At 40.0% G+C, this 27,185-nt stretch overlaps 2 protein-coding genes and 1 long non-coding RNA gene across 4 annotated transcripts in view; 2 read left to right on the top strand and 1 right to left on the bottom strand.

Annotated features, from left to right (window-relative positions):
- Positions 1-2,639: 2,639 nt before the first annotated feature.
- On the bottom strand, positions 2,640-26,860 carry LOC112540164 (uncharacterized). Its single transcript, XR_015793710.1, has 3 exons — positions 26,744-26,860; positions 25,147-25,284; positions 2,640-3,188 (listed from the first exon to the last, which is right to left on the bottom strand). It is a non-coding gene; the product is annotated as an uncharacterized LOC112540164 (long non-coding RNA).
- On the top strand, positions 9,712-11,765 carry TAL2 (TAL bHLH transcription factor 2). Its single transcript, XM_088129924.1, has one exon. The coding sequence runs from the start codon at positions 9,721-9,723 to the stop codon at positions 10,072-10,074; it is 354 nt and encodes a 117-aa protein (XP_087986050.1). The 5' UTR covers positions 9,712-9,720; the 3' UTR covers positions 10,075-11,765.
- TMEM38B (transmembrane protein 38B) overlaps positions 25,076-27,185 on the top strand; it is a 35,426-nt gene continuing 33,316 nt past the window's right edge. Inside the window, exon 1 of one of the 2 annotated variants that reach the window (XM_007423937.4) lies at positions 25,076-25,233. In XM_007423937.4, coding sequence (XP_007423999.1) covers positions 25,125-25,233 — 109 coding nt within the window. In that variant the 5' untranslated portion in view covers positions 25,076-25,124. Of the gene's footprint in view, positions 25,242-27,185 lie in introns of both variants that reach the window. The other variant, XM_025163926.2, reaches the window with a different exon arrangement.

The following is a 27,185-nucleotide window of genomic DNA, read 5'->3' as shown; positions in this document are numbered from 1 at the left end:
TACTGTACAAAAAAGAAAAATGCTTAAACAGTTGATCCTAGGAAGGAGGGCTAAGACCGAAGTTGTGGTTGGGTCTTACCTAAACAGAACTGTTATTCTCAGTGATATGGGTCCAGTTTGATAATGTTCTTCTAGCAGGGTTGACTGTATATGCTGCTGCTGCTGCTGTGTGTGTGTGTGTGTGTGTGTGTGTGTGTATGTGTGTGTATGTTTTATACGCCATCAAGTTGGCGTTGATTGTTAAGTGAGCTCATAGATTTTCTCCAGGAGGATTTGTCCCTAATCCCATCACCACTATAACTGAGTCCATCTACTTTGCTGCTGGTCATCCTCTTCTTCTCTTTTCTTCCACCTTTCCTAGTATTAGAGCCTTCTCCAGAGAGCTAGGGCTTTGTACAATGTGTGCGAAGTAAGATAATTTGAGCTTGATAATTTGTGCTTTGAGTGACAACTCTGGGTTGATTTGTTCAACGATCCATTTGTTTGTTTTCTTGGCTGTCCATGGTATTCTCAGGAGTCTTCTCCAACACCAAAGTTCAAAAATACTCTTTTTATCCTGCTTCTTCAAAGCCCAGCTGTGATTTTCCTGGTTTTTATGAGATCGTGATTTTAAATTGCTTTCTGAATGTTAAAAATCGTTGCTTTTACAGTATTTTTTTTATGAGTTGATTCTCTTGCTCTTGAGAGCTGCTTTAAAGAAAAGTCCCTGGGACATATCTTTTAACTAGATATGCCTTCAGTTGCAGTTAGAAACTTTTTGTGCTTGGGTTTTGTGTCTAGGAGTTTGGTGTTGAGTACCCGGAACAAAAGAACTAAAACAGTGTTGGGATTTGTTGCAGAATATAAAACTCTTCCTCACAGATGCTACCCTAAAACAATTCAACCACTGGTTTCCTTGACCTGTGTCTTCAGAAAGAGAAGTGGGGAATCCCACAACATTTATTCCTTGTTTAAGAAACACAACACACCCTTTCTTCCAGAGAGTCCAGTGTATGTCCTTCCACTGCTGCCCTTTGCAGAACCTCTTTAAAATATATGATAAAACAGAAAATAGCTTCCCTCAAGGGGCTACAAGGGGTTTGTGTGTACGTCTGTTGGAACAGTCTTCTCCTGCCTGTCTGCTTTGATTCCATCAATAATCAGGGACCCCTTTGCCTGCTAAAATGTTTAATTTTTACTTACACTATTGCCAGATATGTTTTTAGAGTTGCGTACTTTGGCCATCAGTCAGCTAAATGCTGCTACAATGTTTTTCTGAGCAGTGACGCAGAAGGAACTAGCCTGCTTCATTGGCCTATTTTGCTGAGAACATGGCAATAGAGACAGATAAAGGGTTTTTGTGTTTTTTTTCCCCCTGTTCGATCTACCATACAGGGGGAGGGAAATCAGCATCAATTCAACCTCCTCACCTGAATTCAAGATTTCTATACGATACATTTGCATGGATTTAACTGTGGGTACTAGTTGAGGGCGCCTTAGCAGGTGCACCTAAATGGATGTTGACTGATCTCAGAAGCTAAACAGGATCAGCCCTGGTTAGGACTTAAATGGGGGAACCTACTGGGAATTTCATAGCTGTTGGTTAGACTGGGAAGTCAGAAAACCACCCCAGAAGAAAGCAACGGAAATTAAATAAATACAAACACACAGACATAAATAAAATTATGCCATATATTTTGGCAGAGCCTGCATGATTTTGCACCGCCTCAGTGAATGAGATATGAACATTTCTGGAGTGCAGGGAAGTAGGGTTTAAAAGAAAATCATTGTCCAGCATTCTCTCTCTCTCTCGGTGAACCTTTAAACTGTAAAGAAGGTTTCTCTTAATTGTCCTTGAGGGCCCGGAAGTCTTATGCTTAAGGCCACTTGCTTTAGTCTGTGTCGTGCTTCCTGTTCCAAGATTTCAGGGTAGCATGAAAATGCAATTACCATCTTCCACTAGATAAAAGCAGGAGCTGGAGAACATGGTTTCAGTTCTGCTTCAATTCTGTTACGGTTTTTGCCAGGATGGGGAATTTCACCATAGTTCAGGTTCCTTCTATCCATGTTCTACCATTTAGACTTTCTTCTTATTCACATGTTGACACTTTGCTTACTTAATATAGGAAACCAAGGGGCCCTGCCACAAAATGGTGCCACCTGAGTGCTGTTGCTCAGCAAGCAACCACACTCAGTCCTCATTATCCATGCATTCTGGTTCCACAGATTCGCTTATTCGCTTCTATAAAAGTGTAACCCATTTTTCATCAAACGTGGGCTACATGCAGCTATATGCAGCCGCGCGCAGCAGGGAGAGAAGTCTGAGAGCCTTAGCGAGCAGCTTCGGCATGAGCTACACTAATGGAAACCACATTCTTGTTCTCGCGGTGTTTGTTATGTTAACAAGTCTCCATCTTGTTCTAATAACAGAACGTACCATCTCCCTAGGATCAATGCTTCAATAATCAAGGTTTCCATTTCTGCAGCAGGTTTTCAGGAATGTAACCCCTGTGGATAACAAGGGTTGAGTGTGCTGTATGTTCATTTCCATGACATTCCATTCCTCTCCACCATTCCCACCTTGTCTGCAGATACTTAATTATTCTGTGTCACTGGCTATGTTCATTTCTCAATGAGTTGTTCTGGGGTGCCTTCTGACTTTGTTCCACCTGAATATCATTTATTTACTTATTTGTGTATTCAGTGTTGTTGTTGTATCTCTTGCAGAGGTTCAGGGAGGTATGGTACCATTTTGGTTCCTTTAAGTATTTAGGCGAGAGCCAGCTTGGTGTAGTGGTTAAAGGCCCCAGGCTAGAAACTGGGAGACTATGAGTTCTAGTCCCGCCTTAGGCACAAAGCCAGCTGGGTGACCTTGGGCCAGTCACTCTGTCTCAGCCCTAGGAAGGAGGCAATGGCAAACCACTTCCGAAACCTTACTGAGAAAGCTGCAGGGACTTGTCCAGGTAGTTGCCAGGGGTCAAGACTCATTTGAAGGTACCCCCCCCCCAGAAAGGTATTTAGATAGTGAGTTGATTGTTAGCATGCAAGGTATTTTTATGTATCTGTACATGAAAGAATTGCATATCCTCCTTGTATGGTACAGTAACTATATCTTGATTTATAGAATTTTGAAGCTTGCCTGCTATTCACAGGAACTCTGTTGGGAAACATCCCCTTCAGCCACCAGTCATGTTCTATGCTGTTGTTGCCTGAAGAGATAAAGACAGAGCAAGTTCAGTAATTTTAGACCCAAGACTTAATTGGATATGTTTAGATAGCAGAATGTATTATTTCCCTTACTTTAAATAGCCTCACAGTCCTCCCTCTTTAAATGATCATGTCTTAACTTCAAAATAAGATAGCCCAGATGTATGGGAGCACTTCATTTTGCTCAGTGATGTCCTGCACTAGTTCTAAAGCCTGACCCTAACAGCACCACTGGATCAACACTTAACACTGTTGACACTCTACATAATGTTGGCATCACTTTTGTAAGCAATGGTAAATGAATACTATAGCCTTGCATCTAGCTTATATGTGCCTGTATGTCATTTGTTTGATCAGCATTGAGTTCTGATTTATTTATTAGATTCATACTCTATTTTCCTTTCAAGAACTCAAGGAAGTAGACATAATGTTCACTGCTCCAATTTTCCTCCACAACAGCTACCCTGGGTTGAGAGATAGTAATTGCTCCAAAATGAACTTTCACAGCCCAGGGTAAACTTGAACCTTGGTCTCTAGTTCTGCTCCAACACATCAACCATTATAGCACACGCTTGGTTTCTTCATTTTTTAGGCACTCAGAAACTGCAGGAAACAGTGTGGGAGTCAGAAGTTCTATTTCTGAAGACTCATTCACATATGTGTCATTTGATGCTTGAGTCACAGAATAATGACCAGAAGAAAACTGAGTTATGGATGTATTTATATATTATCCTTAAATTTATTTGTGTGCAACTCCATATGCTCACCAGGCTAGACAGAAGTCCTTGTGAGTGTTATGGCTGCATGAATGGCCATCAGCTGAAGAATGCCTGACCAAAACACAGCTTTGTTTGAGGATCCCTTAGGGCTGCTTCTGCTTTCAACCGCCTGAATAGATTTTGCATAGAGATATTCCCAGGGCCCAGGGCACTGAAACAGAGATTTACTTTATGTTGATGTTTTTATAATATATTTTGCAGGGGCTTTTTAGAAAATTCTGTTCTGTATTAGACTTTGTACTGTGACGTTGGAATTCTGGTAGATTTTAGGACAAGGCAATGCATGGGTCATGTTCACATAACACATTGAACCAATCAGTCAGTCATACATTAACTTAACATGTTGTATAAACCCAGCTTCCATAGATTGTTTATGATTCAGAGTATCATGTGAACTTGAAAATTGGGTTAATTGAGTAAACCATAGAAAGGTAACTATGGGTATATGTGACATGCAAATGCAACCAGAACTACTAATTCTTTGTCCTATTACTGGATTTGGAAAACCACTTTTGCTGGTTTTTGAAACATGAATAAGATTGGAGAGCATTTGCCACACACAGTAGTGACATTTGTGCATATGCTATGGACACAAGGACTGTTGTACATTTCTAATGTACAAGGGGGTGGGAGTGGGAGAAAATGCCATCTTTCTCTGGATTTCAGCTCCTTCTTTGCTTTAGTTCTGAAAACCTGCTGGCTGAGAATGTTGGCAGATGTTAGATTTTTTTGTTCCATGTTGGTTGGGATCCAGTTTAGCTCTGCGTGAAGATTGTGAGAGCAATTCCATTCTTAAGTATGAAACCATTTTCTTGAAACAGGTAATGCTACTTTTAAAAAAAAATTATCTTAAAAAAAATACTGCATTTAGGCTCCTCTATTCTTTACTCTGAAGAGGGTACTATATAGGCCTTCTCCGACCCTAGACAGTACTACACAATGGGGCTTAACTGACTTCTTCCTAGTGAAATGCCCTAAGTTACTGTCTGGCCTTGTCAATATAAAGACTGTAATATTTCTTTACTTCTGCATTCTGCCAGACCAGGAAGCTTTGAGAGCAACTGAAAGCTTTCCAGACCTCTATAGGTGACTCTACATCCTACAGAGTGGGCAAGTGTGGGAAAAAAATGGCAATTTGGTGGGGGGTTCTTGTTTGGATCTGGGGAATTTAAGGAGCAAAACTTGTAGAACAAGCATCCATTTTGCTCTTTGGCCCTCTCCCTCCCGAAATGCAAAAGGACTCCACCGCTCTGCTGTCCTGTTGACATCACCATTTTGCAGCCACACGGAGAAGTGTAAAACCAAGTGCAACATTGGGCTTGAAGGTTGCCCACTCATGGCTTGTGGGAAAAGGTGGAGTGTGGACTGTTGGCCTTTGTGTTTCAGAGCTGAGTGAAACAAAACATTTCCTTTGTCCCAAGAAGCTATATCTGAACTGACACCAATCATATCTCCCACTAACAAGGGCGGTTGTTCTACACACAAAGTCTTGGCCGACGCTGAACTGCAGATTGCACGGCTTTAAATGTCCAGCCTAAAATTGGAGAATTTTCTTTCCCAAACCTTGTTTTTGGAGAGCTCAACAGCTTACACACTTTTTGCTCAGTTATAGTTGAAAAAAAAGTGCGGGGGGGGAACCAACCAGATTTCTCTCTTTTTTTAATTAGGTTATCTATGGAATTTATTAGAGAAACTGCCTTATACTGTGCGTGATTTTTTTCTTTGTTATGCCTGGAGTGTGTGTGTGTGTGTGTGTGTGATTGATAGCTCATTCTGAGGGATCCATCTTCAGCAGGAGGTTTGATGAGCCAACTGTATTCTTGAGGTACAAACTTTATGTAAGGCTTTGGACCTGGTTGGTAGTTTTGGAGAACTTCACTGTCCTTTTTCTGGCTGCCCATATAAGCCTTACTGCAGAGCAGTGTTTCTCAACCTTAGCAAGATGTGTAGATTCCAACTCCCAGAATTCCCCAGCCAGCACATCTTAGACTTGCTAAGGTTGAGAAACACTGCTGTAGAGGAAGCCGACAGGGCTCTTTGCAACCCTTGCCTGGTGTCTTGTTTGGAGGGATTCTCCCTAAAAAGAAGACATGGGCCTGAACTGTGCCAGCAGAAAACCCAACTGCATTTTTCAGCCGTTCCCTTGGCGTGCCATCTCAACTGTTCCAATACAGTGAATACATTATAAGGTCTTAATAAAAGTGCATATTACATGTCAGAAGATGGGCGATACTTTATTAGAATATATTGCATGCTATTAGTTGTTAATGAATATGCTTAGATTCCAAATAAATTGCTTTTAGAATTCACGAGGAGCATTTGTATTAAGCCCAGCCTGTCTCAATCCTTTTTACATTAATGGGGCTTAAGTTGGTCATCATTAATTCTTTGCATTGTGCTTCTCGGGACTAACTTAGTCTGAATTCTACATTCTCTACAATTATAATTTTGAAATTCAGCATCATAAGAGAACAGAGGAGCTGAATAACAGCAGTTATGAGGACTGCTCATAAAACCCCAAATAACCAATCTAATTTGGGCCACTTTGATTTCTTAATGTCACTTGAAATTTACTGCATTATTCGGGAATATTTACTGTAGTTCCTCTACGGTTTTCTGACGGGATAGAACGAGTCGGCAAGCTGTAACTAAATACCGCGCTCATCATTTGCGGGTAGCACAGCCAGGATGTGGCTAAACGTATGTTGGTTTGGGTTTCATGACTGGTTGCCATAAATGTTCTCCCACTCCCATCTTTTGAAAGAGGAGCCAGGAACAGCTCTTTATGAAAGATTCCCAAGATGGAGAGGGCATTACTGTTTGCCCATCTTGTTCAAATGTCAGAGATACAAGGATGCATTTTTAAACTTGCCATCTAACTGAGGAACCCACAAAGCCTGCTATTTGCTCACAGGGCTTGTGTTGACAAAAGAAAAGTGCAAAAGAAAGGAAGCGAGACAGCTCTCGTTGCCCTTTTACAAACAGTGCTACTTACACTGGAGTGATGTGCTAATGGAAAGTTGCAGGCTTTTCATTTACTGTGGTATCTCATGCGCCTATGAGGCGTATTAAATACATAAGAGGGCACAGAAGCAAAAGCAGGGGGTGCTGGTTTACACTGGCATTCTGCATTTCAGTTCTAGTTATTTGTTTGTTTAATTCTCCATCGGAGTCAGCGAGCCAACTGTGCTGCCCTGGCGTTGGTCTTATCCTTTCAGGATTAACCTTCCACGTCCGTGAAACAAAGTCTATAAATCTTTGTCTAACTGCATTTGTCCCATGAGGGCCAATCCAGATCCCTGCAAACCAATTACGAGATGACCTGTGATCATGTTCACTTCTGTTGTCCTCAAAACACTGATAGCAGGCAGGAAGTATCACGAGTCAATCAACGCTCCTGCCGGTTGACCCACTGGAGAGTGCAGAAAATGGCGTACCGTAGAGTCATTTTCTGCTGCACCTGTTGGAATTACAAAAATCCTCCAGTCCCCGCTCAATACAAAATAAAATAAGGAATAAAAGCAGACTGCTAGTCCCCATATCCCACATTTTCAGACCACATTGTGCGTATTTATCCGTTTTTCCAGATAATCTCAACAGTTGCTGAGAGAGAGGGAGCGCATGCGATAAAGCTGCCAAGCCATATTTTTCTCTGCTGCGTTTCACAGCTCCTGAGAGTTGTGACTGGGAAAAGATAACATATTGGCATTTTCGCAACAAGGCACATTTTTCATTAACTGTAACTGTGGTTACACGGTGCTGGGATGGCTTGAGAGGGAATATGTTTTAAATAAACAGGATGCAGAATTTTTGGGGGGGGGGGATTGAATCCAGGAGCCGGGTGTCAAGGTTGAAGCACCAATTGGAGAAGTGAGCATGTACAACTTTTGCGGAGCATTGCAGCATTGCGAAAGAAAAAAAACAGTTTTATGGTACTCCAGTTTCAGGGAAACCACAGTAGAGCTGGAAAATAGACTTCTCAGCTCTCAGAGTTGTTGTTGTTAGATTTGTATCCTGTCTTTTTTATATATAACTCAAGGTGGCAAACATACCTAATATTCCTGCCTCCTATTTTCCCCACAACAACCCTGTGAGGTAGGCTGGGCCAAGAGAGAGGGACTGGCTCAAAGTCACCCAGCTGCCTTTCATGCCTAAGGGAGGCCTAGAACTCACGGTCTCCTGGTTTCTAAGCCAGCACCTTCACCAGTACGCCAAACTGGCTTTTTGTACAAACAGTTGTATAAATTGTTTTTTGTTTTGTTTTTTGTTTTGTTTGTACAAAAGAGTTGTACAGACACCCAGACCAGAGCTGGCTCTGAAGCAAATCAAGGCTGTCAGATAGAGGTGCCTTTAGTTTTTCTGACAAGAAACCACACAGTGGTTCCTCAGAATTCGGATAATTTTTAGTAGTTTACTACTTCACAAAGACTGGCACATCTTAAATATATTCCGTTTCAGTGGCAATTCAGTGTTCAGCTGCTGCTAAGCAAATGTACTGAGCCTGTGGAAGTGAGGGAAAAACAAGGGACAAACCTGAACATATGACCTAAGGTCAGTCATGAATCCTAATTTACACTACACAGTCCTCATTTACTGACTGCCTCATTTAGTGATTGTTCACAGTTAAACTGGTGATGAAAAAATAACTTTGTGACCAATCCTCACGTTTACGACCTTTACAGGTCTGTAAAACAAAGGAAAGCTGAAGTAAGATCATAAGCACAGTTCCAATTTCACTTAGTGACTGCTTCACTTAAATACCAAATTATGGGTCCCAATTGTGGTTGCTAAACGAGGACTACCTATACATTTTAAGAGCCCTAGACAGATGTAGTTACCCTTGAGCAACCTGTCAGTGAGGAACACTATACACTTCTTACATGTGATCCATAACTTCCATTTAAGAGTTGGCCTTCGGTTTTGTCTGGTTTAATTTTTGTACTTTCTTGCTTTTCCCTGAATTTTGCAACATCTTGCTTTATGAAGAATTCTGGAGAATGGTACATTTATTAGCAGCTGGAAACCCTTAATAGACTTTTTGCTGAAAACAGAAAACAATGAATTGGTGATTTATGGATTTGATGATTAGAAAGGGTAAAATATGGGAAGAAGGGAATTACGATGTAACCTTAAAGAAGGAGGTCAGATGATAGATTTATTTATTACTGCTGTAAAGAAGATCGGAAGCTGCCTCTTTATACTTTTTCTTTGTTTCTTTTCTTTTTCTTTCTTGTTCCTTTCTTTATCTATTCACTATGTTCTTTACTCTTTTTTCTTTCTTAAATTTGTACTGCTTTTATTATTGTGCAAAATTCTTCAATAAAACTTAATTAAAAAAAAAAGAATGCCGGAGAATGCTCATACATCCCTTTGTGCATGCAGGTTGGTCCCAATAAAGGGAACACCACACTTTTGGCATAAGGAACTTAAAAGATCATCTCATCGCTTCTACATATATGTCTATGCGCACGCGCAGATGCTGCTATTATAATGGTACCCCTTGCTTAGAATCTGACTCCCCTGAATACATATGCAATGCCAATACTAAATTTGTATCAGGTATGGAATCTCCTGTTGAGGGCCCTGCTGTTAAGAAGTTTTCATTTTCAACATTAAGTACCCTAAACTCAAATCTTGGACTCACGCCTTCTACCTCATGGTTGCAGTTGAATGAGTCATGTTGTCTTTTTATTATGTCCTTTATAATGTTCTCCCTCCTCCTGTCATCCTCTTCCTAGTTCTTCCAATCTTAAGAATGACCAGAAAGATCTTCACCAACAGCAGGGAGAGGTGGAGGCAACAGAATGTCAACAGTGCCTTTGCCAAGCTGAGAAAGCTGATTCCCACCCACCCTCCTGACAAAAAGTTGAGCAAGAATGAGACTCTTCGCTTAGCCATGAGGTACATCAACTTCCTTGTCAAGGTCCTTGGGGAGCAAGGGCTGCAGCAGACAGGCATGAATCCCCGAGACAGGATACTGGGCCTGTTCCAGCAGAATCCACATTTGGAACGCATGGAAGAACTGACTCTCCTTGAAGACTCTGAGGTCCCTTCTCCCAACACAAGCAACAACATCCCAGAATGCTGGTCAGAGACATCATCTCCATAATCAGGCAGTCAGGGTAATCACCCTGACTGCAATCTGATAGTTCCCCTTGATATTGGTTGTGCTAGTTGGTTGCTTCTATACCGTATTTATTTATTTATTTGGTCTGTCTTGGTCTTTTTAAACTCAATTGTATTTTATGTAACTATTTCCTAGGAAGAAGGTGGCTTTCAATAGTTAAAAAGAATTCCAGCGGCCTAGCCTGCTAAAAAGGGCTTTGATTTTGAGTGCAAGGGACTTTGACCTGGACCAGAGAAAGTCACCAATGGACTCCTTGCCCTTTATTGTGGCACACTAGTGAAAATTGCCAGGGCCGGTAGCTTGTGGCTGAGTGTAAGTTTTAGAACAGCTGGCTAGGAATTCTGGGAACTTCACTTCCAGCTGATTTGGCTGCTGGATTGACAAAGATTAATTCAAGATCTAAGTCAAACAAGTTCTGCAGCTGTGCCTCTCCTGTGGTAGATCCTCCCCTACTTCCTCTAACATATGACAGTGAACAACTTATGTTGTTTCTCCCCCACCTTCTTTCTTAAGGGGAGAAACCACATAAATTGAGCGGCCTCATCTAAAACTCGCATGGGAACTCCTCATGGTGCCCATTTCAAGGGGTATGTAGCAGAAGGAAATATTACCAGTCTACTCTAAATTGGGTATTATAAGAAAAAAAATAGCTAATTTGTCTTTGCTTTAAATTGTTTTAAAAGCCAGGGCTAGCTTTATCCTTATGTACAGTAGATTCCACAGAGGAGACCATTTTCCTGCCTTCGAACTGGTCCTGCGGATAGCATCTGCAAAAAAGAATTGCTCTGGAGCCAAGGCTACTCATTTTTAAAAACCTTTTTGTTTAAGATACATAAATATCAAAGTTAGTGGAGCACTGCTAAGTGTCCTTCTCTTCTTTGCCCGCAATGCCCAGTTCAGTGCAATCTTCATGCTAAGATATGTGCATCTTACTTACTATTTTTCCTCCAGTATATCTCAGAACCTGAGCTAGATAAAAATCTAACCAAGCCAAAATGCAGAGTGAATACATGTAAGTGGGTGGGAATGGATCGTGCCCACTATGTCTGCTCAAATATAACCAATCATGGATTTTTTTAGTTGCTTTCTGAAATATTCAAACATGCCTATCTTAAAAATTGTGGATTTAAATATGATTATTTCAACTGGATTTCTACGTGTAAGGAAAAAAACTCTTACATTTGGCTTTAATTAGACTGTTCACAACATTTGCACAGATCAAAATAACTAAATCATTTCTAAAACAAAAGCACAGTTTAATAGAAAAACAACTGTTTCATTACTTAGCGGTATTTTATAAGTCATAGGTGCCATTTAATTGTCTATAAAATGAGAACAGGATCACATGTACCACTTTATTCTTGATACCAATGTTTATCGAAAACACTGTTTTCCAAAAACTTGTTATCCGGAGCAACTTTTTATATGAAATAAAAAGGCAAGTGCAGTTCCATCTCCAAGTAGATGTCACCGTAATTGCTGAATTGGTACTTTGTTAAGCAGTTGGTCTGCAGAACCTGAGAGGATGAGACGTTTGTTTGGGCCAGACGAGAACTCAGTTTCTGGTTGGTAGGTTTACTTTGGAGGTGATTAAGTACACTCCAATTCAAACTGGAAATGAAGCAGGGATAGTTGAGTGCGCTCCTTTCTTTCCCCAAATGTAATTTCAACTTCACTCCTATGTCCATTAAAAAAAAAAAAAAGATTAAAATTCAGGAGGAGTCTGGCAGCACCTTTTCTGACTAACACATTTTATTAAAAGGCATAAGCTAATATTTCTGGCTGCCATAGACTGACGGTTCTCCTCCTACAATGTTTTTAAGAATATGGGTTTCCTATTGATGGGGGGTCCCACTGCCCTTAACCTTCTGCACAAACTGTCCCATAAGTGGGTGTCCTTCAGACCCTTTATTCTCATCACTGGAGGCAGCCACTCCCGAGTTTCTAATTTTTTTTAATGACTTCATGTTTAAGAGCCACAAGTCCCCTTGAGTTACAAACCACTATTTGAACTCTAAAATAGCCACCAATATTATCTTCTCGGTTAAACAAAACTTTTAAATGGGGGCAGAAACTCTGTGGCCTGTGTGTTTCTAGCAATGCAGGTTTTTATTTTATCATTTCCAATTTCTTTCACTGGCTACTACAACTCTGAGATTATTGCCAAGGTCAAGGGCCTCTCCCTTCTATGGATACCTCATAAAAACTATAGAGTTGAGAGGCAGAGATGTGGAGCTCAATGCTTCTAGAGGGCAGCAGATTGGGTAAATTGCTTATAAAGTACTTTGCCCCCCTACAAAGTAGTCTATAATCTCTTGATAATAAACATTCTGCTCCTTGGCATGTTTCTTTCATCTGTCTGTCAAGATTTTATTTTTTCATTGGCCCACTTGCTTTATGAATATTTGCAGATATTAAAAGCTTCTTGGATTCAAATGCATATGTCTCAATAAAGTCATGCATATTGAACTGTACATTGTATTAACTGGTAGCATGCCAGTAAATGAATTAACGAATTAAACTGCAGCTAATTAAAAAATCACTCCTAATACATTTTAGAACATATATTCTCAGTCGTAATCTTCTTCAATCCCCCTATATTAGTTTTATTAAAGAATATGCTTTGGGGGGTGGGAAGTAACAGGCATGGTAAGGTTTAGCCTAGGACTAAATTTATAGAGGTAACAACATCTTTTTTATACTAATTCAGACTGTTCTACCTCACCAGTACTGTTGTTACTGCATTCCAGCTGAGCCAAATGAGAGAGTTTAATTTAGTTTATTAAAATACAGTCATAGACCAAACATACAGAAATGAACAAATATATTACTCTGCATCCAGTTAATAAAGAAAAAAGAACGATTCATACCTGCACAAGATACACCTAGAAAAACAAGCAAATGCAAAAACTTCTGACTGACATAGCAATGTTACAAAATTTGGCTCCAGTTGTGGAGACTTCCCAATCCTGATTGTTAGTAGGTAGTGCAAGACTGCCATATGAAAGCAGTCTGAATAGTCTGTAATTAGAGTGGAGATTAACTCTGCCCTCCAAAAGTGATAGGGCATTTCAGAAGCTGGGATTAGAGCCATTAGACTGACATGAGACAGGTTAGTTTTACCCTACTGATGGTGTGTTGTTGGTCTAGTAGTCCTGCTTAGCGTGAGAGGACCCATGGGTTCAGACCTTTGGTGTATGTGCTTGGCTGAGGCAATGGGGCGAAACCACCATCTGTAAGATTATGGCTGAACGCCAAATGAGAGATACAGTCCCTGATGCTGGGGGATCACCAAGTTGTGAAGGCTCTTCTAAAATATATTATAGGGCTACTGTGAAGGAAATAAAGAGCTTGTGCTAATTATACTATCTGCTCTTTTCCAACTCCAACGTTTTTAAAAGGACGATTTTACATTATTTCAAGATGGGGCAAACATTATAAGAGTAATAGCAAGATAGAGGTAGGAGTAGTAGCAAGAAGTAATAGAAGTTTTTTTGTAACTCCTATGGCTCTCAACAGTTAGCATGCTTCACAGGTAATGACAACACAGCGGAAGACTAATGGAGCTTGAACATCCAAAGAGGCCTGCAATCATGCAACTTTTACAGATGTTTAGCTTTAGGATATGGTGTGAACAAAGTCATTGTGTGTTTTCTAAATCCTAGCTTACGACTTAGCATTGTGGGCAAAGGAAATAATGATGCCTTCTTCAGCACACTTTGGTTAAGAAAAAACATGGCTTAAGACGGTATGTGAACTCAGCCACGCAAATGTCCTTCTTTAAGTTATTGTTAACTTTGGGAGAGAAAAGATTTAAACCAGGGGAGTGGGGTATAGTGAAAGACTGGGAGTGGCTTAAGAAACACCCCCTTTGAGGTTTTCTGGGATTCTGGTCTGGCCTCAAAAAGAAGCAGGTTTATTAGGGCTCTGGTGTCAGATTCCTTTCCCAAGTTTAGAACCTTTAGCTACAGTATTATCACTATTGTGAGGATCCTAAAACATTGTTCCAGGGGCCCAAGGTCTCTATCCTAAGACAGCAGCAGCCTAGTGCAGAAAGATTTATTTCAAAGTAAATCATGCTGAATTAGATGCTAGCAATGTTGCATTTGAAGTAAAGAAGTAATCCTGAGAATTGAATTGCGACTACAGAAGTTATTACAATGACTGTATTTAAAAAAGAACAAAGAAGGGAAATCTTACAGAACAGCATGACTGGGAAGGAAGAGCGAAGGCCAAGGGGGGCTTCGAATGGAGCCATTGGCAACCTACCGAGCCCACCTCTGTCTTCCATCAAGATGCACTGAGAGCTTTGTCCCAGATTTTCTCTCTGGAGCGGATCCCGCCCATTTTGGAAGTCAGTCTTTCTTTTCCAGCTTCTCCCCCCATGGAAAATATAACCATGTTTTGTTCAGTTTTCAGAGAGTTATCTTGCTGATGGACAGAACAGAATCCCAAGCCCCTTCATATATTTTTCCAGGATTCTGTTGGGTTGGAAAGAATTAAAAAGAAGATGATGATGATGATGATGATGATGATGATGATGATGATGATGATGGTCTGAATACACTATAGCCACATCTTTAGACTGTTAAGCCTGAGGACTCGATGTGTGAAAACATAACAATGATTCATGAGATTCTAGTACTTTTAGCGACAACATAAAATGCAAAGAATGTATGAAGAAATTCTAAAACTGCTGTTAGATCTATATGTGGTACAACGTACTGGTTAAATATTTTCAATTAAGTCCCAAACTATCCATGTTTGTGCTGGCATTGTCCATTTTAACTATTATTTCTGTGATTAAAACTTTTTCCAAATACACTAAACAAACGAAAAAGTATTGTTCTGATGCAAAAGCAAAAGGGAAGTAAGTATTTCATGTGATGGTGATAAAAGTAGATGTGGTAGTATTTCTTAAGTATCCTGTCTTATTACTGTATATCTTCTTGCTATTAATATGCAACTTGTGTTTTTAACTAAACGTATCTACCAAAGATTTGCTTTGTTGGCACTTTTTATGTCTTGTGAGTCCCCCTTTGTTTGGCCAAGAATCTCTTATATGCTTTCCTGTACGTTTCCCTATTTAATGACTAATATATTAAAAAAAGATTTGCAAAATCAGTCTTTTTTTATATTAAAAATACGTCTTAACTGTCATTTTGTTAACAACAGTTGAACTGGTTTTCCAATTTCTCCCAGCTATTGGGAACAACAGGAGCAACTGAATATTAAGTTTCTTTGCAAAGAAACAGACGCTGGAGGCTATTATAATTTTGCAATAATATTTTTTATAAATATACAGGTTAAGTGGATGATAAGCAACCAAGAAGACAGCATTAATTTGAAAGCAGTATTGGTTCTATACTTAGTTTCCTAGGAATTACTTTTATCAGGCAGAAACCAATTATCTACACATTTCACATTTCTCCATTTCGGACAACAAAAACAGATTCTTTCTCTCTTTGCTAAGCAGTCAAATACGAACACAATAAAGTAGGCTAGATTAGTCATCAGCTTCCAGAAATATAAATGCTGTAGTCCATGACTAGGTGAGATTTAGGGAGGGCTAATTTGTATATTAAAAATGTTTATTAAATACTTTGAATACTTTATACTTAAATTACATTGAAAGTAACCATGCACCCATCTTTATGACCATCCGTAACTAGAAATACATTTTAAGTACAGCGACCATATTTTCTTGGAAAAAATAAAGGACAAACCTGAAAAAGGGGCAAATATGAAAGAGGTTCATAAGGATTAAAAATGTTAATTGTTTATAACTTTGCTTTACAAAGGAAAACTCAAGAGCAAAACCAAGAAAAAATGCATATTCTAGTAAAAATATCTAAAGTCAAACAGTATATGTAACATTATTTTAAAAAGACAATTTAATTTCCATATTTTTCACATGAATGTGAAAGACTGTGCATGAAGTGGTACCCTTTGTACGGTAAAAGTTAAATGACCCAAATAAAGGACAATAGTGAGTTTCTGAAAAATAAATAAATCTAAAGGACAGCTTTAGACAGCTCCTCGGAGGGCGGAACGGATTAACCGTATTTACATTGAACCTTATGGGAAAATTTACCTCAACTTGAGACCAACTCGAGTTGCAACCAGAGTCACGGAACGGATTAAGTTCATAACTAGAGGTACCACTGTACCATTCGTTGAGCGCCATCGTAACTTTGAACAGTTGCTGAACAAATGGTTGTAACCCAAGGCCTACCTGTAAAGGACTGTCCTTTATAATAATAAAGGACATATGGTCATTGTAACTATAAGCAAACTGGGAAGAGATGAATAAACTAGTAAGTTATAGGATCTTTATGGGATTTTTCAATCACTAGTGCTGGATGAATCCTCTTTTTTCCGCTTTACATTACTCTTTTACTTTGAAAATTGGACGTTTATTGCCCATAAGAAAAGGGAATCCATGACAGGGCAAAGAATTTTTTAGACCACTTAAGTAGTAAGTAGCAAGCTTTTGAATTCTCCAGGTCTCTTCACCAGGCAAAATGTTTCAAAAAGCAGAAAGAGAGCAGGAATTGAAAGGCTCATTTGGTATTAAAAGGATGAAGCCTGCATGAGATCAGAATCTTAAAATGGAACATAAATGGGACCACATAGCCACTCAAATGCAACTCTGCCTTGGGGTTGAAGGTTGCACCCCAAATTCTCCCTAGGGGTGAAGAAACAAATAATAATTAATTTCTTCCCTTCACAGTTTTTGAAAATATAAAATCCAGTTGTTAGTCAGACTCTTGTGTATCCTGAAACCAGACACCTAGGTTCCTTTGTAGAAGGTAAACAGCTGTAAGGGGAAACAAGATATCTTTTGTATTTAATTATTTGGGAATCATTTCACAGGGTGCACTAGAGAGAAATGTAAATAAAAGTCATCAGAGGATTGCCAGAGATGACTAAGTGAGGATAGCAGTAAACAGCACACATCTGACTTATTCTTTTATCATGTCACCAGAAAAAGGAAACAAGAGAATAGACAGCTTAACTTTTGACCAAGGAGGTCAGAGGTCATTTAAAAGTCACCTCTGAAATCCAAAACTAGAGAGAAAAAGCAATACTCTTTTTTCATAGCCATGATTGTACTTTTAAAACAGCAGATGCTTAGACCAGAATTTAAAGGGGAGGAGGAAGCTGAATGTGAGATTTAATATTTTGGATATACCCCCCCCCCGCCTTTTTTTTTTTGGTAGGATGGCCAGATTGCAAAGAAGGATCAACTGTTGTCTATTTTAACAAGCAACTACAGTGTTTCTTGTTGCTACTTGGCAAACAACCACTGTAAAAAACTGCGCGGCTACCTCCAAATCTGGGGTCCTCTCCAAATGTAGAATCATAGAATTGGAAGGTTTAAGCCACTGACTCCAACCCATTTCTCAGCACAAGGGCAGGACGATGCTCAAGGTGAACACAATTTCTTAAATAATATTTTTTCACATTTTCTCCAGACATACGCAACACATCCCGATATCTCACAATACTCACAGAAAGGTATCTTCTGCACTTGAATCATCAGAATAGCTCTCTCTGTCTCTCTCTCTCTGTCTTGGTCTACCTAGATTAATAATCCTTCTGATATCATAAACCCCTAGAACAGTAGCTGTAAGAATTGCTAATGTAAGCTATTAGATAACAGGTTATCTAACACTGTGATCGTGTACGCCATGCCACACTTCAAATGTAAGACATATAAAGCATTTAAGTTGGCTTTTGGTAGGAAGGCGTGAAGAAAGTGTTTATAGTAACTGCTGATGATTTTATTATTTGTGACACTTCTGCCACACGCGGCTATTTAAATATAAGGTGTATAGTTTTGCATCTGGATAGCTTGCATTTTGCAACTGAACGTTTTATGTCTGAGCAAATATAATGCCACAGAAGCAGAATGACAAGCAGAAATGCGGAGGTTAATCAGGAACTATGATTAGGCCACACAGACCACCACAACTTGGTTTTCAAATGATCTCCAGCGCAGCTTAACAATGCTATCCATTTCCCTCACTTTACTTTTAGGGTACACAGCTCCCAAACATGTTTAGGATTTCTCCCTAGGCTGTGCTATGAAACTGTGAAGTAGTGGGGATGGTGAAGAGAGTGTCGCAGTCTTCCAAACAAAATAACCACCAACATAGGAGCAATGCCATGGAAATACTGTCTATTCAGCTCTAAGGGGAAGGGGAAAAAGGCTATTTGTTTAGACTGGCTTGGGACCAGATTTTTTTTTTAAACAGCCTGGTCTTCACAGCCTTGCAAAAAGCCAACAGCATTGGGGCCATCCATATTTTGGGTGGGAGGCTGGTCCATAGGACAGGTTCCATGACCAAGAAGGCACGCTTCCTGGGGCCCACTAAGTGATACTGTTTGTACCCAGAGCATGCCCCCTTTGCTAGATCTGGTGGGACGGCCAGACACTACAAGGGAAGGGCTGTCCCGTTAGTAACCTTTTTGCTTATTCTCAAAATGGTGCCATAGCCAGCCACCACAATAAACTGCAGAACGGTTCCCCTACCAGTCTCTTCAGCTGTCCAGCATATTTTTTACCGTTCCAGCTTATCTTCGTTTCGTTTGTTTCTGCAGCCACTCATCATGTTTATCTTGTAAGAACCTCCGATGCCTATGAGTCCCAAAGGTCTTCTTGTACATACAGATGATTCCAGAGGTTGGTGTTCTGCTTTGCAGCAAGAGAGTTTACTGTGTTTTTTTTTTCCCCACACCACATTACCTAGTTCAGGTACAGAAGAATCAAAAGAGTAAACTTAATTGCAGAAGCTTCTAGTAATAATGCTGATCAACTTTTCAAGTGGGATTAGGCCAGTCATTGTTCATAACAAAACAGAGCCAATCGTTCCAAAATTAGCAACTAACTAGAGCTATTCTGCAGAAACAGTCCAAATAATTTTGGGGTCTGAAGCAGAAACCCAAAGTGGTATAACTCAAAAAGAAAAAGAAAAATTAGCAGAAGCTGTTCTTTTTTATTGGTCCTCTAACATCTGCTGCCTGAAGCAGGCCAGCTTGCCCCTGTAGACCTCCTCTCTCTTTGGCATTTTAAAAGTTTATTTTTAAGTCACAAAAACAAAGAAAGAAAAAGAAAGAGCAAGGAGGAGAAGGAATGGTTTTCTCCTATCTTATGTCGTTATTTGGATAATTTCCAGGTTCCTGGCTGGAACTTTAATTTTCAAATAACATCAGTAAAAAATGTAATTCTTTTTGTCATTCTTTATATTGTGTTATTCCTTGATGAATAAAGATGATGATGATGATGATGATGATGATGATGATGATGATGATGATGATGATAGGAAGAAAAAGAATTATTCCAGCAGCATTTGCAAAAACAATGCCAAAAACACAGCTCTGACATCTACTGGGATTTTGGCATTTCTTATCACTCTGTTGCAGAGGCTCTGAAACTCTTATCTCAATAGACCAGATTACTTGGCTGATCTCCTCTCCACGCTGAGTAGGAACCACACGGGTCCGTTTTACCACCGCCAGCCATTTGCACATTTTCTATCCTGATAAATCAATTAATGGCATGCAGGCTGATTCATTCAGTCCCTCTTTCATTCAGCCTTTTTCTTTCCCTCCCTCCCTCCCTCCCTCCCATGTTTAATACCATCTAAGGGCCCTTCGTTAGAAGAGGACTTGTTCACCATGCAGGTGCAAAGCATTCAGCGCTGCAGCCTAACAGCAATAAACCCTTTCTGCCCTCCTTAGGGTTCCCCTTTGTTGAAATACTTTGTCTTCTTGTTTCTTCCACCCCTCCCCTTGTCCTTTTCAAATGTACAGCTCCATGCAGTTAATCTGATTATGTTAATTTGGACTTCGTGATCCCAAAGACTGCAATGGGACCTGTAGATAGTGCCCCACGCACCAGGCGTGGGTAGAAGATGGTGGTGGCAAGGGAGGACAATGTGCTGTTAACAAGGAAACATCTTGTCTTGGAAGATAAAGCCTCTGATGAGAATGTAGAGTGTCCCAAACAGGCGGGTGCTCAATTATGTGTAATGGTCAATTCGGGGTGGGAGGCATAATGTTAACATTGTTTCCTGTTTGCAAGTTCTTTTTCTTTCTTCGACATAAAAATAATGAGAAGTCTAATCCTTGTCAACTCTCAGCATGCATATCAGTGTGGGTCCAAAACCAAACTGAACATTCAATCTTCCTTAAGGATGTATTTTAGTATTTCTCATTGGGATAAAGGGAAGATGGCAACTTTTCCTATCTCCAAAGGCTGAAATCTCATGAAAGCACAACATCTTGTGAGTTTGCTGGGGGGGGGGGGATTCTATGTGGTAATACTGAAAGTTTGTTTCTGGAAACGATCATCTACATCTTTTCCTTGGTCAGGCAGATGATAGTGAAGAGCAACAACAGTATTGCTTTTATTTGTTCTTCCAATGATTTTACTCAGATGTTCTCTATAATTTTGCCTATTCATTTAAGCAAGAGTGGATAGTTTTAACATGCAGTATAATTCCTCCTTCCTCTGTATTGCTTCTGTTTCTTCTGAAGAAACAACATCTTTAGCTACTGTATTTCAGTCAACAAAATCATCCCATCAGTTCTCTGTTAACCCCATTACAACGTATTTGTCTTTCTGTAACCTCAGTCTCATCTTGTTTCTTTCTAATATTCTGAGCATTATGTACAGAGAACAAAGACCATGCACTTTATGAGCCAATGTTCTCATAAAGACCACTGAATGGCTTAAGCGGTCCCATTTCAGCAACTCTTACCTCAATAGTGTGGGGCTCTCTCCCAGCTATCACAAAAATTAAATTAAATTAACAAAATTAAAAAGGGATTATCTCTCTATCTTTATCTATTGAGCAAAAGATTCATCTTAAGAAGCGGTCAAGACATCAGGGGACAAGGAGTGAAAAAGGATCCTCAAGGCATTTATGGAGACTGTGGAGAAACTGAATCAATGTTTTTGCAATTGCCCTTTGTATCTCACAGATACCTAATTTTCTCAAGGGGGGAATCAGAACAACTAAAGCAAATTGGTGCAACCAGAGAAGATATTCTGGGACATCTTAAGAAACTATACAGTGACAAATCACCAGGTCTTGATGGCATCCACTTGAGAATTCTTAAATCACTCAAGTATTGAATGGCTGAAACCCTAGCAAACATATGTAACTTGTCCTTCAAATCAGGCTCAGTGCCAGAGGTCTGGAAGATAGTTACTATGACACTAACTTTTAAAAAGGAATTTGGAGAAGGTCTGAGAAATTATAAACTGGTGAGTTTAACATTTGTTTCAACCAGATTGATAGAAACAGTAATGAAAGAAAGAAAAAAACCCCAAGCATCTACAGGAACTAAGCATTTCACTGAAGGAAACTGGATTCTGTCAAGGGAATCCTGCCTTATTAACCTTTCGGGATTTTCTGGGAGTGTTAACAAGCATGTGGATGGAGGTGAGTATGTCAGGACTGTATAACTGGATTTCCAAAAAGCCTTTGAGAAAGTTCCTCATTGAAGGGTTTTAAGTAAATAGCTATTATGGGCTATTTTCTCAATGGAGGGAAATAAGAAGTGGAGTCCCTGAAGGATATGTGTTGAACTAGTGCTTTTAACTTGTTCATAAATGATTCTGCCTTGGGGTAAACAGTGATCTGATGCACATGGTCAGGGTGATGAAAACACAAGTGACTATGAAGAGCTCCTGAAGCTTATAGTACCTAAACACACACACACACATGCATAAGGGGCCTTTTAATTAAATTAGTTGCAAAACAAAAAAGAGAATACAATAAACAAAGAGAACAGTTGGATGCTAAAATAAGAGAGCTGGAACAACCCAAACAAACAATTGATGAAAGAATTACAAGAAACTAAACCAAACTACATCTATCAGGAATAGAAGAATTACCGAAGAAAATAAAATTTGCAAACAGAAAAATTTCTAAAACTTCTCTTTAAACTGGGTGAATGCTTAAACCAAGTGGCAAACATGGTTCAGTTTAAATCTGTGTAAAGTGATGCACGTTAGGGCAAAACACATATACACTGATGGGGTCTAATCCGAAGAAAGAGACCTTGGGGCTATAGTAGATAGCACAAGGAATGTGTTGATTCCATGTGTGGCTGGCAACTGTGAAAATGACAGATTTCATGCTAGGAATTATTTATTTATTTATCTATTGCTTTTCTATGCTACCATAATGGACTCAAAACAAAATTGCCAATGTTGTAATGTCCTTATATAAAGTACATCTGTGCCTGGAACATGGTATACAGTTCTGGCTGCCAAATTTGGAAAAGAAAGTATATAACACAGCTGGAAAAAGAGAACATCAACATTAGAGGACCCAAACAGTTCTCTTTCAAGAGAAATCGAGAGCATTTGGGATTCTTGAGCCTAGAAAAAAGACAACTGGGGGCATGGACTTCACTGATGTGTAACATCATGCATAGCACTGGAGTCTCTCAATGAAGCTAATTGGAATGAGATCTAGAACAGGTAAAATTATGCATATAGTACATAATTAGCCTAAAGAACTCATCACCTCAAGACATGGTGTTGGCCATTCATTTGGATGGCTTTAAAAGGGGATTTTAAAAATAAATTATTCATAGAACTCAAGTCTGTTCAGGGCTATTGGTCTTGAAGACTCAAGTCACCTCCAGATTGGGACAGTATGCCTTCAAATTCCAGTCACAGGGGAAGTATGTAGGAGAAGAATGTAGTTTTTCACCTCCTACTTGTGAATACCCAGACATTTGACTTGCTACTGTGAAAAGCAAAATGCTTAAATCAGATGGTCCTTGGTCTGATCCAGCAGGCCTGTTTTTACATTCAGATGAACAGTTCTTTGGAGTTTTGGTTGATCCTATTAAATATACTGTCCAGGGATATACAGTGAGCAAATTACTGTCCTACCTTAAATAAACACTACTAGGATCAGACAGAATGTGGTCCATATTCGACCTCAAGCTGGCAGTGTCCACCCCTTTCTCCTTTCTTTGATCTCCCCCTCAGCCTTGCTCAACCTGGGAGCAAAAGTCAGACATGATTGGATTTATATTCCTACACGTACATCTAATGCCACTCAGTGGATAACAAGCAGAACTGCAAAGAACGTGACTTTGTGTTTTTATCACATCTGCAAATTCAGCATCCCGTATTGTATGCAAGATACAATTTTCAGTTATGGGGCAGACTGGCATCACAACTTATCCAATAAAAGGGGAAAGAATCCCGCTCAGCATTGCTATGTAAAAATAAGGATAATTAATCAGTTACAGACTGATCTCCAAGATGACCTGTAATCAGAGTTCATGAAAATTCAGAGAATTTCCCCTAATGACAAACATGACATTTGAGTTATGTTAAGGGTTATTATGGTCATAGGCCAATATTTTATTGGACTTCATATCTTAAACAAGTGGCTTCAACTTTTATGCAGTAGTATTTTAAATCCTTGAGTAAAAGAGGTCATTATGCCTTTGGCAACTGCTATTGTGCATTTTAAGAGCCTGTTTGGGAAGCACCCAAGATTCCAAATCTCAGTTGTTCATTTCAATGATAAATTATCTTGTAACAACAGCTACCTATATAGCTTAGCGAGGAATATATCTGACTTGGGGCTTCAGTGGGACTCACAGCCACTGAATAGGTTCCACAATATAGTATTAGTGAAGTGACAAAAATAATTTTGATGATCTATTCTTATTCTGAGAAGTCAGTTATGAATGCATCCATCTTTTTTGTGTGTGTGGTAAAAATAGGGTTATCTCCAGTTAACAGCTATTCTATTTCGAAAAATGAGAAAAAGGGGCCTCTGAAGGAAGAATGAACTACAGCACCTCTTCCTTTTTGTTTCAGTGATCTAATCTTCTAACGAGGTGAAAGCCCCACTGAGCACCGTGATGCATCTGAACAGGCACACCAAGAGTTGGTTTGCATTTGTCAGGATCCACCGCTTTCCAGGCATTTAACCTTTTATTCATGAGAGCCAGTTTGGGGTAGTGGTTAAGGCATCAGGCTAGCAACCAGGAGACGGCGAGTCCTAGTCCTGCCTTAGGCACAAAGCCAGCTGGGTGACCTTCGGCCAGTCCCTCTCTCTCAGCCCTAGGAACTGGGCAATGGCAAACCACTTCTGAAAATCCTTGCCAAGAAACCTGCAGGGACTTGTCCAGGCACTTGCCAGGAGTCAACACTGACTTGGAAGGCACCAAAACACCCCCCCCCCACACACACACACTCCTTATTCAGTGCTCTGCTGTGCCTTGGCAAAAGAGCCTCAGTCTCGGCTGGGCTCAATTAGCCCTTTGCAGACCAGAATGAACCTTGACACACGAGGCTGTAAATATACCCGATGCAGTTACAGGACAGATTTCCATCTGCCTGGGATTTGTAGCCCAACACACCCAAAAGACATCAACCGGTAAGTCTGTAATGCCCTAAATGGGTAGGGGGGACCCCTTTTACATGGTCTAAGTACGGTTATATTGTAGCTTTGGCTTCTTTTGTCTCGATTTTACGATGTTCGCTCCGTTTCCAAGACGCTGATAGGCTGAACCTAGAGCTGCAGCTTAATAACGCCTGTTCCTGCATCCGACGGATTTCGACGAGACCCGCTCCCATCAGCGACCGCAGCCCCAATACGCGCTCCCGGCAACTCCCAAGCTCTCCGCAATTCCTTCTTCTCCGCCCGCCTACCCCGCGAAAGCTCAGCCAATCGCCTTTCAGACTTGGACGACGTTAAACTCGAGCCGAGCCAATCATTCCTTCGCCCGTGGCACGAACACCTTTTTAGGCCCGCCCTGCTGACGGCGGTTTGGCCTGACAGAAAAGATGGGCGGATTTTTAATTTTAATAGCCGCATTCTCGCCCGCGGCTATAGGCCAGGAAGAACGGGGAGGGCGTTAGAATCCCCTCTAACCCCGCCTTTTTCCCATTGGTCCCGCCCCCTTCTCGTGCAAGCGCACCTTCCCGTTTTCGCTCGCCCCTTGGCAGTGTCGGCGCATGCGCATCAGGGTCTGTCGCGATGGAGCTCCTCGGGGACTTACCGCTTCGCTTCTCTCGCTTGCCCATGTTCCCCTTCTTTGACTTAGCGCATTATATGGTCTCCGTCATTTCTCTGAAGGAGCAGCGGGGTGAGTGAGTAAGTAGGCCGGGGATCCGGACTACAAAACTTGTTTTCAGTTCTAGGGAAGGAAGGAGCAACCATAGTTCCTGAGCATGTGCAGAATCAACAAGCATTCCTAAGGTGCTACCAAAGGCCTACAACTCATCCTTAATATGAGTTTAATATGAAGGCCTGCTAGCCTATGCTGAAGGTAGTTCAAACATTTTCCAAATAAAATTAAACTTCCTATTTTTAGTATTTGGGCGGTTGCTTATTAGGATTGACAAAAATGGCTATTTTTGTTTCAACACAGCATAATTAATGTTTGAAACTTGACTCCATGAGATTTATTCATGAACAATCGCATAGAAAAACTTTTTTTAAAAAAAATTATACCTGGTTTTCAATAACTCTCAGTTTTACAAAAGTGAAAATTATAATAAAATTATAATAAAACACTCAAGCATATTAATGCATCATACTCTAAAATTAAAAAAAAAATACCTGGGAAATTATTGTTTTGGCCTGATACTGAAATGACATTAGTAATAATGTGAAAGTAATATATGCAATATATTTGGATCACAAGTATATTTCATATACATTCAACGGTTGGAAGAAATCATTCACAGTTAGTGGCTTAGTGGGAAGGATTTTATTTTATTGTACTGTATCATGTTTTCTTGATGGTGAAACTTCATGTAGTTCCTGCAAGCTGTTCACTATTAAGATGAATGTTTTTCAAAAAGAAAGGATTAGAAGATAAGTCTGTCTGCAGCTCTTAGCCAGCAGTGTTAGGTGGAAGCTTGACTTGTGTAGGTTCATTATAGAGCAAACAACGTCCTGGAGGCACTTGGCGTTACTTTTAGAAGCAGAATATTGGGCAAGGGAGACTTTTGATCCAACTCGGAGTTCTTTTTACGTAACATCACTAGGAACTAATCTGTGAGATACTTTTCTATTTTTAAACCATATTAGCTTCATTAACTTCATACATCGTTTAGTAGAATGACAAGGTAACTTTCTGTAAAATCAGTAGATAGCAAATGGGGAGGGGAATTATTTCACGTGGATAGTCACACATTTGCCTGCTTCATCTCTGAAACAAGTAAATTTGATTTGACTTCTTTTTTTCTCTCCTTTATTGCTCTGGATGCATATGTTCCCTTGGAGAAGGGGAAGCAAAGCAGAAATTGCGATATTTAGTGAAGAACGTTACACTGATTCTTGGAAGTTGGTTGTCAGCACTAGTATAATAATAGTGGACACACACATGCGCACACACACACCTGTCCTCTCTTATATTCTATCTAAATTGAGTTTTGCTTCACTTGAAATGATCTCTCCTATTACTGAACAATCACACACATTCTGTCACTTGGCCACCTGTCAGTAAAGCTGGGGACCTTTAGTGACCCATTCCTTGTCATTAGTTCCAAGTTCAACTATAAGTTCAGAGTGAGGGTATTTAGGTGAGAGAAATGCCACCATGCACCCTGGCAATAGAAAAGACTGGAGACTTCATATATATTGCATACCTTTTCTTTCTTTCTTTTGGAGAACTGAACTTCTTCCTCTCTTGCTTTTTCTCCCACTCCATTCTTCCTTTGACATTGTGAACCTGAAGTCAAGAGCCTGCTCTTTTTTAAACCAATGTCACTGCTTTGAAAGACAAAACTTGCAAAGTGGGATGTGCACGTGATCAGTAATAAAAACATAAGAATGTGTGTGTGTGTGTATCTACACAGTGTTAGCAGCGGTATGGGGATATCTGCAGGTTATGATAGTATGTCGCCTGTGTAGAATTAAAATTGTTGCAGAGTTTTGGAGAAGGGGGTTCAGAACTTGCTACCTACTGCATTCTTCCCCCTCCCCACTGAAGTTTTTTTCTTAAAGACAACATTAATTAAAGGGGTAATGCATATATGCCTGAAGCATTTGAAACACTGTTTTAAAATATCATTAGGCCAGGATCTGAAA

This window comes from Python bivittatus, unplaced genomic scaffold, assembly GCF_059951505.1.
Source record: "Python bivittatus isolate LINGU-HERP-01145 unplaced genomic scaffold, Pbiv_v1 ctg000850_np1212, whole genome shotgun sequence".
NCBI lineage: Eukaryota > Metazoa > Chordata > Lepidosauria > Squamata > Pythonidae > Python > Python bivittatus.
This window is presented reverse-complemented; position numbering and strand designations above follow the sequence as displayed.